At 39.0% G+C, this 17,254-nt stretch overlaps 1 protein-coding gene across 3 annotated transcripts in view; it reads right to left on the reverse strand.

The window, feature by feature from the left end:
- BNC2 (basonuclin zinc finger protein 2) overlaps positions 1 to 13,361 on the reverse strand; it is a 356,963-nt gene extending 343,602 nt beyond the window's left edge. Inside the window, exon 1 of one of the 3 annotated variants that reach the window (XM_077765060.1) lies at positions 13,280 to 13,360. In XM_077765060.1, coding sequence (XP_077621186.1) covers positions 13,280 to 13,300 — 21 coding nt within the window. In that variant the 5' untranslated portion in view covers positions 13,301 to 13,360. Of the gene's footprint in view, positions 1 to 13,279 lie in introns of all 3 variants that reach the window. The other 2 variants (XM_077765062.1, XM_077765061.1) reach the window with 2 other exon arrangements.
- Positions 13,362 to 17,254: the final 3,893 nt, after the last annotated feature.

The raw sequence follows: 17,254 nt of genomic DNA on the forward strand, positions 1-17,254 counted from the left end.
GGAAAAAGATGGAATTAAACACCAATTTTGCCAGTCGGCTCACTTCGATGTTATTCTTCACAGATATGGAACAGACAAGCAACCAAGGCACAATCTCCAAGAGTGGCAAGAGCCCTATAACTAGCTCTGCCTCCACCATCGCTCTGTGATTCTGAGTGAGTCATCAGAGCCTCTCCAGACTTTGTTGCTCTTAACTGTAAAATTAAGAGTGAGGAAGAAAAATAATTGTGTGATGGGGTGCCTGAGTCGCTTGGTTGGTTAAGCATCTGACTTTGGCTCAGGTCATGATCTCGTGGTTCATGTTCAAACCCTGTGTTGGGCTCTGTGCTGACAGCTCAGAGCCTGGAGCCTGCTTCAGATTGTGTGTGTGTGTGTGTGTGTGTGTGTGTGTGTGTGTGTGTGTAGCCTGCGTCAGATTTTGTGTGTGTGTGTGTAGCCTGCGCCAGATTTTGTGTGTGTGTGTGTGTAGCCTGCGTCAGATTTTGTGTGTGTGTAGCCTGCGTCAGATTTTGTGTGTGTGTGTGTGTAGCCTGCTTCAGATTGTGTGTGTGTGTGTGTGTGTGTGTGTGTCTCCCTCTCTGCTCTTCCCCCACTCTGTCTCTCTCTCAAAAATAAACAAACATTAAAAATAAAATAATTGTGTGAGTCCTTCCTATGATAGCATTCTAGAATTCTAAGGACAGCATGATGTACACAAAAGTGTATAGACTCTTGAGCCACACTGCCTGGATCTGCATTCCAGCTCTACCCAAACTAGCTGTCTGACTCTGGTTAAGTTACCGCTCTGGACTTTGGTTTCCCATCTGTAAGAGATGAAAATCTAAATACTCTCTAGTCATGGAACAGTAATGCTGTGTTAGCTGTAATTATGGCTGTGAACCAATTCTGTATCCAATATCTTTCGGGTATAGGCCTTGGTGTGGTGAATCACCTTTCCTTATTCATCAGAAGAGCAAATATACTGCCCACCACTTCACTTCCTGAGGGTGCTTTCCTTCCTAGACCAGAGATAGACATTAATCAAGAAGAATTCTCCAATTAGCCTGGATGCAGCCTGAGGACCTTCACTGAATTAAACCATGCACAGAAAATGAGTCAGTAAGCCACATCTTAAATACAGATAATACTATGTTCCTTTATCCCTACTTCTACCCCATACTGTTTAAACTGGTTCAAATGTAGTACCCTCCAAAAACAGGTCTAGTGAACCTCTTTTGGTGGAAAAGAGAACAATACAATCCCTGATCTGTAGCTGGTTCATGACTACAGAACTCTGATTTCAAGCTCCAAGGACCACAGCTTCTCCAGAAATATTTAAACTGCTATCTATGGAAAACAATGGTTAAGTGCAGATGAATGGAGTTATCTGATACTATATGGTGAAAGCATTCTTCTAAAAAAATGACAAGTTTATTCACCGATAGTGCAATAAGCCAAAACAAGGCCTTGGGAGCAAATTTTTGGTGGGAGGAGGAAGAGAAAGGGAAGTCCTTCATATGAAGCAACGTCAATGCTTAGCAAACTGGATTCTGGCAAAGACAAGAGGATAAGAATGTAGAGAAATCAACTCCTTCAATGCCTACCTCCTGATGGGCTTCACGTTAAGATAATCCCACACTCAATACATCCAACATACAAGGTCTCCTCTTCCGGACCTGTTGTTACACCTATATTCCCTGCCTCAGTTGAGACCAACTCCACCTCCCACGCACTTCTCAAACCAAGCCCTACCTTTGCAACTCTCCTCCATTAGCACCTGGCTAAATTAGAGATAACAGCCTCTACTCCTGGTCCTCTCAAATCCACCCTCCAATCAAATCTTAGATAATTTACCTGCTTATAACCCAAAGGCTTTTACTTGCAACCACATGAATGAATCTCAGCGGTATTACACTAACAGAAAGAAGCCAGACCTAAAAGTTTATATTCTGTATAATTCCACTGATATGACATTCTGGAAAAGACATAACTCCATAGGGGAGGAACACAGATCAGTGGTTGCCAGGGCTAGGGGAGAGAAAAGGGGCTAGTCACTCAGCAGCTCTGAGGGTTTTAGGGGGTAATATAAATGTTCTTCATCTTGACTCTGGTGGTCATTAGGGGATTTCTATCAAATGCACCAAACTACATACATACTAAAATGGGTCCATTTTACTGTGTATAATTTACACCTTAATATTAAAAAATTGGGAAAAACCCCCAAGGACTCTCAAACTGCCTACAAGTTCCATGGCACTGTTGATCTCTCTCATCTTGCCCTCCACATTCCAGCAAAAATTAACTTTTTAAAATGTCCTGAACTCTCCACACACAAGCTTCTCACCATTGTCTTACTCTTCAAAACAGCTTTTCCAAATTAACTCCTAAGCCCTCCAGGCTGTCTCCCTGCCTCTACCACCCCTCAAATTCCCAAACTAATAAGTTGGATGCCCTTCCTCTAGGCTCTCATAATGCCTGATATTTCCCTATTACTGCATTCAAAGAAATGTATATATTATAGGCATATGTTGTGATATAATAATCTTGTCTTTCATCAGTCAACTGAAATGTGAATTCTTTGGGAAAAAGGACTTTTTATTCACATGTGTGTATGCAGCCTGGCACATGGCAGACACTCTAAATTTGTATTGGAAGACATGTTTCATAAGGCATCACTATATCCCCACCACTTATAAGGAGCCCCCTTTGGTTCAATAAACACAGGCAGCTTTTGCTGCACAGCCATGGAAATAACCATGCCAGCTAAAACCACACAAAGCAATCTTAATAATCAACAAGAAAACTATGATCTTTCTAGGACCTCTAACTTTTTGGGGGGGTCAAAACATTAAAAACTCTCTATTGTTATATAGACACATACACACACACACACACAAATGAGGGGGAAAAAAGCATTTAGTGTACTGTAATTTAAAATAATCAAAACTCTGCACGGCAAAGGAAACAACCCACAAAACTAATAGGCAACCAACAGAATGGGAAAAGATAGTTGCAAATGACATATCAGATAAAGGGTTAATATCCAGAATATATAAGGAACTCACCAAACTACACGCCCGAAAAACAAACAACCCAGTGAAGAAATGGGCAGAAGATATGAACAGACACTTCTCCAAAGAGGACATCCAGATGGCCAACAGACACATGAAACGATGCTCAGCATCCCTCCTCATCAGGGAAATACAAATCAAAACCACACTGAGATACCACCTCACGCCAGTCAGAGTGGCTAAAATGAGCAAATCAGAGAACTCTAGATGCTGGCGAGGATGTGGAGAAACGGGCACCCTCCTACACTGTTGGTGGGAATGTAAACTGGTACAGCCCCTCTGGAAAACAGTGTGGAGGTTCCTCAGGAAACTAACAATAGAACTCCCCTATGACCCAGCAATAGCACTGCTAGGAATTTACCCAAGGGATACAGAAATGCTGATGCATAGGAGCACATGTACCCCAATGTTCATAGCAGCACTCTCCACAATAGCTAAAACATGGAAAGAGCCTAAGTGTCCATCAACAGATGAATGGATCAAGAAGATGTGGTTTATCTATACTGTGGAATACGACATGGCAATGAGAAAGAATGAAATCTGGCCATGTGTAGCAACATAGATGGACCTTGAGGGTGTTATGCTGAGCAAAATAAGTCAGGCAGAGAAGGACAAATATCATATGTTTGCACGTATAGGAGGATTGGGAGGAACTTAACAGAGGACCATGGGGGAGAGGAAGGGGGGAAATGGTGGGGGAAAGGGAGAGAGGCAAACCATGAGAGACTCTTGAATGCTGACAAAAACTGAGGACTGATGGATGTGGGGGGATGGGCATGGAGGAGGGCACTTGTGTGGATGAGCACTGGGTGTTATATGGAAACCAATTTGACAATAAACTATTTGTAAAAAAAAAAAAAAAAATAATCAAAACTTTGAGAATTATTTTCTTCCTTTATAAAAAAAGGAGTTTTTTTGTACTGCCTTCTTCTTGCTGTATAATTTAAAATACCAAATGAGGATCTTTTGTATACTTTGGGGAACTGGTACAGTCCTAAGTTTGGATTAGCTCCCAACATTTTATCCTTTGTGTTTTCTCTCTCTTGTAATATCCTTCTGAATTCCTTTAGTATGAAATTTTTTGTTAGCATCCTTTCCTCTGTTAGGTCTTCATTCTTTTAGCTATAACACCTTCTTAATTTGTGATAACTTACCCTTCACTAAGCTCCTCTGGCTACATATACAGAGTGTCTACAACAGTAGCAGTGTTGATATTTCTGTGGTCAGCTATTTTTCCAGAACTCTCTTCACAATTGGTTCAATTTCATTTCCACTGTTATCATTTTTCATTTCTTTGCTTCAACTTTGGTCTTTGTCGGCCAATTCTCTCTTTGCATTATCCATTTTTAGAAGATGTTATGTGGGTTTTCTCCTGGGGACAAGAAGGCAACACACCTACATGCTTTGCTGTATGTTCAGGGCCAAAAAACAGGGTGTACTAGTTGGACTTTTATGATTATTCATGGTTAACACAATAAGTGAAATTTAAACTGTTTTTGGGAAACTGGTGTTACTTAATTAATTGTAATAACTGAAAATGGCATATATGGGGACTGTAAAAACTAAGAATAATTTATATTTAATGAGTAAATAAATAATTTTAGTAGAAATGAACTGGCTCACCACTGGGACAAATTTAAGGAATAGGAATTTAGGGGTACCTAGGTGGCTCAGCTAGGTAAGTATAGGACTCTTGATTTCAGCTCAGGTCATGATCTCACATTTCCTGGGTTCGAATCCCACAATGGGGCTCTGTCCTGACAGGCAGACATTAAAAAAAAAAAAAAGGAATGGAGGGGGCACCTGGGTAGCTCAGTCAGTTAAGCATCCGACCCTAGATTTTGGCACTGGTCATGTTCTCACAGTTTGTGAGTTCAAGTCCCACATCAGGCTCTGCGCTGGGTTTGTGGAGCCTGCTTGGGATTCTCTCTCTCTCTCTCTCTCTCTCTCTCTGCTACTCCCTTGCTCTAAGTAAATACATTTTTAAAAATTTTTAAAAAGGAATAGGAATTTATGCTCTCCTCATCTACACCTTCTAGCTTATAACAGCACAAAGTCAAGGCAACGTCCTAACAATTCAATTTATAGTCAAGTATAACAAATTAGAGGAAAGAGTAAGATTATAATCCAGACTGTTACCGGTAACAAAGTTAGGTACTAACACTGTGTCTCTGTGACTTCTCCTATAAAATATAGTTAACTAGCACTTCCTTCTGCACAGGGTGGTCGTGAAGCCTAAGGAAGAAACAGGTTTTAAAATGTATTTTGAAAATTCAATTAGATACCTTTACATGAAAAGTACACTGAGTACATAACAACTGGTATTCTAAGACCTTTTCATGAATGTTTCTCATACAATTCTCCTAACAACCTGTAAGGTAAGTAGCATTATAGTCTCCATTTTACAGAATACCAAAGCACTGGGAAGTCAAATAACTTGTCCAAGGGCATACAAATAGGAAGCAGTGAAGCCTGTATTTGAACTCAAGAAGTAGAACTCCAAAGCTCAAGTTCTTCAAAACTTCTTCACTAACTTGTCTGCTTTCTCAGAACATAGAAAGACATGGTCACTGAGTCCTAGAGTTGGACAAACTGAATTCACTATCACTCAACACAGGAACCTTCTACTGGGACATTTTCAGGTTTCTGGCAAAAGGACAAAGATACACCATGTCCAGAATTCTAAGAAGGTAAGCAGAACTATAAAAGGAGCCACAAAAGTAGACAGGGAGTTCAAATATATTTAATTATTTTATGCTATTGACTGGAATCATACATACCAGAAAAGTACTAAGAAACAAAATTCATTTTGCAAGAATAGCAATTATATTTATCATGAGTATATAAAAAAGCAAGAATGACACAAAAACACTGCATGTAAAACCAACAAACTTCTTTGACATTTTCAGTATTACTGACCGTGAAAGTTAATAACACTGTTTGCTAAGGTCTGATTTCACAAGGAATTCCATATGGAAAAGAAACATGAGAGCCTAATAAGGATGTATGATACGAAAGCAAAGGGATTAGTTAACTAAAATAAGTAGATTCCTCTCAAAATCTAATCCATTCAGAAGGACACATTTAGAACATTTGTATCTCATTAGGGGTATTAAGTGAGAAAGAGTCTCAGTACCAAGCAGTTCTAATTATAATTCATCTTAGGAAATAAAGTGAACTTTCTTTACTAAACAGGAAAACATACTGTAAAAAGCTGCTTAAATATAATAAGAGGATTGTTGACAAAGTGAGACACCAAATAAACCTTACAGTCCAAAGGAATATCAACTAAAAACTGAATAATCACTCTAATAGAATGTATTTTTGGAAAATTATCCAACACCTCTTTCTTTCTCTTACTATCAATTCTAATAATCCAAAGCAGAAAAAAAGCTGCTAAGCAAAGAATATCCAATTATAAAGAACAGAAACAAAATAAAGTAATACAAGCCAAAAGCAAACATGTTTGTTCAATCACACATACCTTCACCAAGGTTCCATCAGTGGTGAAAATGAGATGGTTTACAAGAGTTATTTCACTGGCAGAAGTGTATCTGATTTGGGAAGGGACAGTTAAAAATGTTTTGAATCCCACCAAAAATGAATACTTGTCTAAAATAAAAAATACTTTAGTTGATATATAGTGGATTAGGTGGCTTATAGATTTTAAAAACTACTTCACAGATCTGAAGATAATAAAAAAGGCATTATTAAAGCATTAGACGCACTGGGGTGCCTGGGTTGCTCAGTCAGTTAAGTATCCAACTTTGGCTCAGGTCATGATCTCACAGTTCATAAGTTGGAGCCCCATGTCGGGCTCTGTGCTGACAGCCCAGAGCCTGAAAGCTGCTTCTGATTCTCTATCTCACTCTGGCTCTCTTCCATTCATGTTCTCTCTCTCTCTCTCCCTCTCTGTGTGTGTGTGTGTGTGTGTGTGTGTGTGTGTGTGTCTAAAATATAAACAAAGTTTTTTTAAAGCACAGAGCATTTTATTAGATAGAAATTAGGCCGAGCCCAGGTAAGAGAAAATCCAGTTTATAACAGCTTACGTTATTAGTTCTCTCGCAGAATCAGTTAAGTAGTCAGGATGTCAATGACATCAGCTCTGCCTTTCCTATCATAGTGTCTATCCTCATGCTTGCTCACTGCCTCAGTAAGCATCACAGCCAAATTCCAAGCCATAACTCGTTTTTTCATTCCATATGGGAGACTTTCACTACCCTCTCCCAGCAGACCTTCTCTTACAAACTACTGGCCAGAACTTAGTCACATACCCATTCTTAAATCAATCACTGCCAAGGGAAACAAAATCATCACAACTTGACTTTTCTTATATTAACAGAGAGTTATCTCCCATTATTGCCATGGCTTTCCTGCTCCCATTCCCCACTCCCAGACATTGCAGAAGAGAGAGTTAAGATGGCCCTAGGGTAGCCATCGGTATTGAGCTCAATAGTTTTTAAAGATTCATAGGACAACGGTAAAGGGGCAGTTTTATGAAAAGAAGTCAACAGTTAACATCATCATCTAGGTCCCTGTGAGTTTACAGAACATTTCACTATTAGACAATAGGAGCACCAGAATGCAGTGAACTATTTTACTAGTTAAAGGAGTAAGAGTCAGTAAAGCAAAGCAGCTTTTAAAAATCACAATATCTCATGGGGCGCCTGGATGGCTTAGTCGGTTAAGCGTCCGACTTTCGCTTAGGTCATGANTAAATAAAAAAAATAAATAAAATAAATAAAAAAATAAAAAAAGATAAGTTCAAGCAAAAATATTTCCTATTAAAAAAAAATAATAAAAATCACAATATCTCAGCCAACAACATCATTCAGAAGAAACTATGACAGTTCTTTTCAATTTTACATTTCTCAATATGATATAGTTGCACAATCCTGGCCAACCTCACCTCTCTACTCAGTCTCTACTTAGGGAGTCAAAGGGTGGGAAAGCATGCAGGTATAGATGCATCAATCATTCCATTTTTTAAAAAATTAGCTGTCTTTTCATTTAGGCAATTTTCCCTTCCTAGAAAAGCAATGAAAGTCAAATTACANACTTATGACGAAGGAAAATTCAAATACCTTGAAAAGCTCAGAATGCAATAGTCTTTGAGGACACAGACCATTCCTTCTGTATCTTAACTTTACAAACAGCATTTATCCTAAAATTGGAATCATTAGGGGGCGCCTGGGTGGCTCAGTCAGATAAGCATCTGACTTCAGCCTAGGTCATGATCTCATCGTTCCGAGTTGGGAGCCCCACTCAGGCTCTGTGCTGATAGCTCAGAGCCTGGAGCCTGCTTCAAATTCTGTGTCTCCCTCTCTCCCTGCCCATCCCCAACTTATGCTCAGACTCTCTCTCTCTCTCTCTCAAAAATAAATGAACGTTAAAAAAATTTAAATTGGAATCATTAGGCTGACATCTATTCAAAGTATGAATACAAATTTATGAAACTTTCCTCATTTTTTAAGAATATTTTATTTTCTAAGTAATCTCTCTACCCAACTCAGGGCTTAAACGCAGAAATCAAGAGGTGCATGCTCCACCTTCTGAACCAGCCAGGCACCCCCATTTTTTCTGAAGTAGGTTCCACACCCAACATGGGGCTTGAACTCACAATCCTAAAATCAACAGTCACATACCCTACTGACTAAGCCAGCCACGCACTCTGGAACTTTTTTCATTTTCATTTACTTATTTATTTTAATGTTTACTTATTTTATTGAGAGAGACTAAGAAAGGGGGGAGGGGGGAGGTGTAGAGGGAGGGGGACAGAGGATCCATAGTGGGTTCTGTGCTGACAGCACAGAGCTCCATGCAGTACTCAAACTCATGAACCATGAGATCATGACCTAAGCCAAGGTCAGACACTTAACCCACTGAGCTAGCCAGGTGCCCCATTTTCTCTTTTTAAACTAAGCTGCATAACATACTCCTTCTTGACACATATCATCTTTTCCTCAATACTTTTGGGTTGTTCTTTCTACCTGAATACTTGGTTGCCACTTAGTGCTCTAATTTCTGTCATTCAAATTTTATCAGAGCAAATTCAGGGTCTATCTCACATGCCCCCTTTTCTTCCATGCCCAGGGAGAGTTCAAGACTGAATCAGTCTTCACAGGGTTTGCTCACTATCCAACTCTCAAACTCCCTGAGACTTTAGTAGACCCATACAATAGATGGCATGCAATCAATGCTCTATTAAAGTCGCCAAGTAATGAGACCAAGAGGTCAGCTGACTATAGTTGAAAATAGGACCACTAAGGCACTGGGGTGGTTCCGTTGGTTAAGCATCTGACTCTTGATTTCAGCTTAGGTCATGATCTAACATTGATCAGTTCAAGTCCCGTGTCAGGCTCTGTGCTAAGTGCAGAGCCTGCTTGGAATTCTCTCTCCCTCTCTGCTGCTGCCCACCCCCCACCCCACACCCCGTCAGTCGCTTGCTCTCTCTCTCAAAAATAAATAAACTTTAAACTTAAAAAAAGAAAGTATTACCACTGCCTACATCTTCCCTCACTTATTTTTTTCCCTTTAAAACAGTTGAGGTGAAAAAGACTCAGTAAAGAAATTGGGAAGGCTCAAGAGAAGATAGTAAGGAGGAATCTACATCTGAGTGATTTCTTTATATTCCCTGAGACACCTGATCTGCATGCATCTACACACCACAGAACAGACACAAACTAACTCTGGTTTTAAACACACACACACACACACACACACACACACACACACACACACACTCCAAAAGTNCCCACCCCACACCCCGTCAGTCGCTTGCTCTCTCTCTCAAAAATAAATAAACTTTAAACTTAAAAAAAGAAAGTATTACCACTGCCTACATCTTCCCTCACTTATTTTTTTCCCTTTAAAACAGTTGAGGTGAAAAAGACTCAGTAAAGAAATTGGGAAGGCTCAAGAGAAGATAGTAAGGAGGAATCTACATCTGAGTGATTTCTTTATATTCCCTGAGACACCTGATCTGCATGCATCTACACACCACAGAACAGACACAAACTAACTCTGGTTTTAAACACACACACACACACACACACACACACACACACTCCAAAAGTCACTGCAGTGCCAGAAACATTTGGGAGACTGAACCATCTGATGACAATTACAGGAATCCTGGAAGGGAAAAGAATGCTCAGGGAAGGCCAGACGGCCCTGCAATGATAAATCTTAGCTCAGCCCCAGAGTCCTCCCCACACCCTCCCCATCACTGCCAGGGACTGGTGGATGGTGATGCTTCCACTCAACATTCCCAGGCCAGTCCTAGAGGAGAGGCATGCTCACACATACTGCTAGAGAGAAAACATCATTATTTTGGTTTGCTCAGTTTTCTCATCCTTTGAAGTGAGACACTTCTTGATTACCGTGAGTTTGGCTCCCAAGGATATAAGACTTACAGTAAAAAGATAATTGAAAAGGCAAACCATTGAAAATATTAGTATGACAGTAAAACTTTTTTCTAAGTTCCTTTATTCATTGAATTGATCCCTGTGGAATTCAGGGGAGGAAATTGGGAGGTAAGTGTACTGGCTGGGAGGCAAAAAGCAGCACATATTTACTAAGCACCTCTCAGAGCAAGCTGCTTTCAGAATTAAGAAACCTTGCAAAGGAGATAGCATCCCACCCAATTCAATGACAACTAAAGCTCAGAGAGGCAACGTGCCCAGTCCCAATGCTCTTAAATGAAGGTAGTGGGCTGGAAACCCAAGCCTACCAGACTACACTCTTCCTACTAAACTACACTCCCAGAGACTAACTGAATCAGAGTTAGATCTAGAATAAGACAAAGAGGCATTCACCAATCACTACCTTACCAAGGCACAAATGACTTAATTTCTTTCTTCTTAAATAATTCATCTAAAGTATAAGAAGTGAATAGCAGGTAATTCACAGAAAGTTTAAAAACTTTTTGTAAAAAAATTCTTAAGATTATTTGTAAGGGAGAAAAGCATACACACTTAGTGGGGTAAGAGCAGAAAGAAGGAGATGGAAGATCCCAAGCATGCTCTGCACTGACAGCAGAGAGACTGAAACTCAGGAACTAGGAGATTATGATCTGAGTTGAAGTCAGATACTTAACCTACTAAGCCACCGAGGCGCCCCTATTTGTAAAAATTTCTAAAAACTGTTATTAATTTACCCAGAGAACAGATAATGTTATTATTAGTCATTTCATACATTTCCTTCCGGCATTTCTTCTTTATATATATATCTCTCTCTTTATGTGCCACAAAGTTGGCATACTATTTATAGTTTTGTGTCCACTTCTTTTCAATTCATATATTGTGAGTATATTCCCATGTCATTAGAAATTCCTCAAAAGTCTAATCTTTTCAATAGTTACATCAGAATATATTTCATAACAAAAAGTCTTCCAACTGAAAGCTCTGTGCTGACAGGATTAGGAAACTTAAATACTTGAAATATTACATATTCCATGTAGATGTCTAAGGAAACAAGGAAGTATAGGAGACTGTGAGCAATGAATCATGATTCCACAGAATCCCTGCTGTTAAGGGGACGCACTTCAGCAGAATCACATTTGACAAAATACAAAATTAGAAATATTACCAATCCATTAATACACAAAAAATGTACAAAATCCAAAATTAGGATTGCAAATTATCAATTATCTTTTGCCAATACATTTTCTGGGTCAAAACAGAAGTCAAAAGTGCCAAACATTGTGGAATCTTTTTTTTTTAAGGCAGAGAGAGAAAGAAAGAATGAGTGAGTGAGTGGGAGAATAGGGCAGAGAGAGAATCTCAAGCAGACTGCACACTCAGCATGGAGCCCAACACGGGCCTCAATCCCATGACTCTGGGATCATGATCTGAGCTGAAATCAAGAATTGGACACTCAACTGACTAAACCACCTAGGTGCCCCATGGAATCATCTTTAAATAGTCATGATAAACCAGGCTTCTACAAGGTGGCACACAGCAAAGAACTGTTCGACTATCTTATAAAACACGACAGTGGTAATAATGATAGCACTACTAAGTAGTAAAAAAGAAGAGGACAGTGATGGTAGCTTTCATCCTTTAAGTATTATTCTGTGTCGGTCACTGTTCCTAACTCTTAATATATATTTTTTAGATCTAATCCTTTCCAAATCCCATAGGGTAGCTACTTATCTCCATAAACTAACAAGCAACATGAACCCAGAAAACTTGAGATCAAGTCCATTTGTGGCTCTGATGATCTGCACATAGTTTCTTCTCTCTAGGTATCCAATTTCCTCACTTTATAATGGACGGGTTGGGGCTGACAGCAGTGTAGATTAGATGATCTCTCATGTACTATGGATTAGACAATCACTTGAAAATATATGTGAGCCCCTCTCAACCCATACCAAACACACATCACTAAATAATCATGTCACTAAATCTCATTATGGGCTCATAATCTTTCACAACATAGCACACTAAGAAGTTATGAACAATCAACACATGTTAGCCTTAAAAATCAAATCTCCTTGGGGTGCCTGGGTGGCTCAGTTGGTTCAGCGTCTGACTCTTGATTTTGGCTCAGGTCATAATCTGGCAGTTCATGAGATCAAGCCCCGAGTGTGGAGCCTACATGGGATTCTTTCTCTCCTTTTCTCTGTGGCCCTCTACAGCTCTCACACACAGGCTCGCTCTCCCCCCTCCCCCAAATAAACAAACATGAAAGAAAGAAAAGGAAGGAAGGAAGGAAGGAAGGAAGGAAGGAAGGAAGGAGGGAAGGAGGGAGGGAGGGAGGGAGGGAAGGAAGGAAGAAGAGAGAGAGAGAGAGAGAGAGAGAGAGAGAAACCTCCTAGGCCACGTAAGGTGTACACTTGGTAAAAGTGTCACAAAAAAGTCCAAAAGCTAGAGCTTGCTAATTCTAGAAATTTGAATCCCAAGATGCGTGCAGTGTGTCAGTATCTAGTAACCAGATGAAAACCCTTGAGAAACTAAACGCTAAAAGCTGGCTGACCTAAACAAAAATATATTCTTACCAACAGTTGCCCAGGACAACCAAAATAAGAGGTCTGCCATGGTGGGGCATGAAAATCCAAGTCAAGTCCCAGTAAAGAAAGGAAAGCTATCCCACCAAAGAGAAGGCTGCCTCCAGAAGGCAAGTGTGGATATCCATCGGGGCCTGGGGGAAGACGTCCAAATCTTAATTTTCATCTAGCCCTGCTCCCATATATTAAGTTCATGTTTTAGCTCGATGAAAATAATTACCAGCCTTGCTCTGCAATCCATCAATTCACCCTGAGCATTCCTGATGATTCTTTCTTTGGTCTCCAGGACCCAAGAATCCCTTTCGTTGATCTGGAATATGAAGGAGAGATTGGTTGTTACTAGTTTCTCTCTTTAAATTCTAAATTTCTGCCAAGTAATTAAGAAAAGAAAATGAAGAATTATTTTTGAGTATTTTAATGGAAGCTATGGGGGTTAAAATAGGCATAGCCTCTCACAAAAATAAGATTAAAATCATACATCTTTGACCTCCCCTCATCTAAGCAGAATAGACAAATACAATTTGGCTCTAGGTTGTGAACTCAGGGATATGATCCAAATCACTTCCATTCAAATTTAGGTAGCTTGCCAAGAGTAGCTTGGTCAATAAATGAAACATATATAGATTTACAAAAGACTTTCATATGTTCCCTAAGGGATCCTAATGGAAGGCATTATTATTACTATCCCCATTTTACAGATGAGGACAACAAAGTTCAGAGGTGAAAAGTACTAGCCTCAAGATCACACTCAAAAAGTAGCAAAGCAATCTTCTGGGTTCAAACACCAATCTTCTATGCAATTTTTCCAAATAACATTATGTTTAAAGAAATTCCTCCAACTAGAAGTGACATTCAAAATGAAGCTAAGGACTTTATGAATCAAAACAGAATCTTAAGCATATCCACCCAGCAGGCAGGTATTCATTTTGCACTGTCCACTAAATTGTATAAATGTGATAGAGGAAACTGTGAAATTACCTCACAATTCCTCCCACCACCCTGTAAATCCATTTCCACCGCACAAATACATTGAATGGGCATCATAAATATAATAAACTTATAGCACAGAATACATATGTACATGAGAGATGAAGGTAAAGAACCATGTGGCAGTGGGGTGCCTGGGTGGCTCAGTCAGTTGAGCATCCGACTTCGGCTCAGGTCATGATCTTGCAGTCTGTGGGCTTGAGCCCACATCGGGGTCTGTGCTGACAGCTCAGAGCCTGGAACCTGCTTTGGATTCTGTGTCTTCCCCCTCTCTGCCCTCCCCTGCTCATACTGTCTCTCAATAATAAATAAACATTTAAAAAAAGAACCATGTGGCAGTAATGACAATGGTGAGCCCTTTCTGCCATTTAAGTTATGAACACAACTGCTTCCTTTGGTCACCAGCAAACTCCATGAGAAGGCAGTCCGTGACTGTATGTACTACCAATCCAAAGCAGGTAACTCTAAAAGCTATATAAACATCAACAGAACTGTTCTGTATTGCCTAAAACCATGGTTCCAGGCTCTGCAATTAGAACAGGCAATGTTTGACTCAAGCATATGAAAGTCTGCTAAAATACACATATATATTTTCCTCTTTTCTGATTCTATAAGCAACATACTCTAGCTGCAGAAAATCTTGAAAGTGTAGAAAAGCATAAAGAAACAGAAATTAGTCATAATCCTAGCATCCAGAGGCAACAACTGATGACATACTGGCCTATTTCCTTCCATTTTTTTCCTGACATCTAGACCATTTAAAATATTTCATTCTCTACAGAAAAAGAAACTAGTTTCTTCAGGCAAGACAAGGAAAATATAGCTTAGAAAAATTTAATCCCATTGCATTTATAAATAAATTCAAATTTCTTGAATAAAATTTTAATGATATAACTACAGAAAAAAATAATTTAAAATCCTTTGGAAAAGCTCAGTAAGACCACCATCTAATACCTCCCAGTGCTACATCCACAAAACCAGTAGAAATAATAACCTATAATGAGCATAAATACGTACTCTTGTGAAAAACCTGTTTTATTTTTTCAAATTTTATTTTCTAAATAATAAATTACCCTATTATCCTGACTAGGTTTAGGATGCACTACCGCAAAATAGAGTAGGCTGGCATATTGAGTATCTTAAGCTGAAGGAATTTCCGAAAATGGCAGAAGAAGGTCACTCTACCTTCCCCTGGCCCTTGTTGCCTGAAATAGGCCATAAAACCTTCATGTGCAAGGTGCCCTCCCTACAGCAAGAGGAAAAGTGCATCCTTACCTCTGAAGACAAAGGGATGCAAAAAAGAATTCTAACAAACAGGTCTTGCTAAGTTTCTCCTGGTCTACTATAATTACCTCACATTCTTACCCTATCAACTTCCTCCACAACCATGCCCTCTTCATCAAACCTAGCATAAAATACTCAGGTTTGTATCTTTGGGTCTTCCATTTCTTACAAAGTTTTCCATAAACTTTTTGTAAGCCACATAAAACTTAAATAAACTTCTATACTTTTCTCCTCTTAAGCCGTCTTTGTCAGTTTAATTCTCAGACCCAGTCAAGGACCCTATGGAGGTCCAGGAAAACTTATTCCTCCTGTATAATCCTATCAGTGAGAAAAGGAACTTCAGCTCACCCCAAGAAGAAACTATGTAGAAAGAGGCATATGGTCCTATCTCGTTCTCAAAATTCCACTTAAATATACAAAGGATATATCATTTAAGTATGGTATATAAGGGGCATCTGGGTGGCTCAGTTGGTTAAGCATCTGACTTCGGCTCAGGTCATGATCTCACGGTTCTTGATTTCGAGGCCCGCATCACATCAGACTCTGTGTTGACAGCTCAGAACCTGGAGCCTGCCTTGGATTCTGTGTCTCCCTCCCTCTCTCTGACCCTCCCCCAGTCACATTCCTCCCTCCCTCCCTCTCTCTCTCAAAAATAAATAACATTTAAAACATAAGTATGGTATATAAGCCTTTTATGCATATTTATATAACTGTATATAATATGTATACAACCATATCTTCTAATATGAAACAAATAGCTCAAAATAAGGCCACTTGTGCCTAACAAAATGGAAAGAAATCTACTTTTCACATGGAAAAGTGGAGACTCAAATGCAACCAGTGACCTTGATAAAGCTACAATAGCCATTGGAACATATATATATTTTGTAGCAATTTCACCGATCATGTATTTCTCAGATACCTATTTAAGAAGGGCTCATATAGAACAAGTACTTTTGTACTAGTTACCACTAGGTAAACACAAGTTTTAAATAATCTTCAGTGCAACAGACCTAGAATTTTATTCCCCACAGCCTAGTGATTTTAAATGCCCTGTGACCCTCTTAAGCACTGCCAACATCAACATCTGGTACCTGGCACAGGGAAAATAGATTCTAAGAGGTTGTTTTTTTTTTTAAACCTTTCATTTTCATCATGTGCTTTAAACATGTTTCTAAGGTAGTTCTCTTTCTCCTCTTTATGATACACACAAAAAAGAAACTATTCCATCAGGCAGCTGTATTATGTTTTTAGAAGACAGGAAAAATAACTGCCAAAAAAATCCAGTTGTTGCTGTTTTCTCATCTCCCCCCCAAGAAGAAGAAATTCTATTCAATATACCAGAGGTCGAAGATCTGAATGGATGAAAGAAAACCCCAAAGAGATTGTAATTATCTCCCCACAAACACATATACTTACAAAAACAATTTCAAAATTTGGAGCATATCCCCTAACACAATTCTCTGGATTTCTCTCTCCTACTCTTTTCTATACCATCTCATGTAAGGCTTTTTATGACCTTCAATTCCCCCAAAGATTTTAGCAAAAACAATGATCACACCACTGATAATCAAGGTGCTCATTAGCTTTAAATGCAAACAAACCTTATTGGAAAATCTCAAAAGAATTCAAACTCATTCATCAAACTTTAAATACTAACCCAGGAAATTTTAAGTGACTTTTAAAAACTAAACATGGTGATAAGCAAAAATGATCATACTTGACAAAGAAATGAATGAGCAAACAGTGAAGAAATAAGAAAGCTAAAATATTTTATTCTGAGACTTCTTTAATTTAAAACAGAAATGTATAAAAAAATCAATTCTGCCTCCCAATTGTAAGTTAGTTGAAATAAAGAAATAATCCTTTATTGTATAGCTTTAAGACACTTGTGAAGGTTCTTTTTTGTATAAAGTCCTTTTTA

The sequence above is a fragment of the Crocuta crocuta genome, unplaced genomic scaffold, assembly GCF_008692635.1.
Source record: "Crocuta crocuta isolate KB4526 unplaced genomic scaffold, BGI_CrCroc_1.0 scaffold687, whole genome shotgun sequence".
NCBI lineage: Eukaryota > Metazoa > Chordata > Mammalia > Carnivora > Hyaenidae > Crocuta > Crocuta crocuta.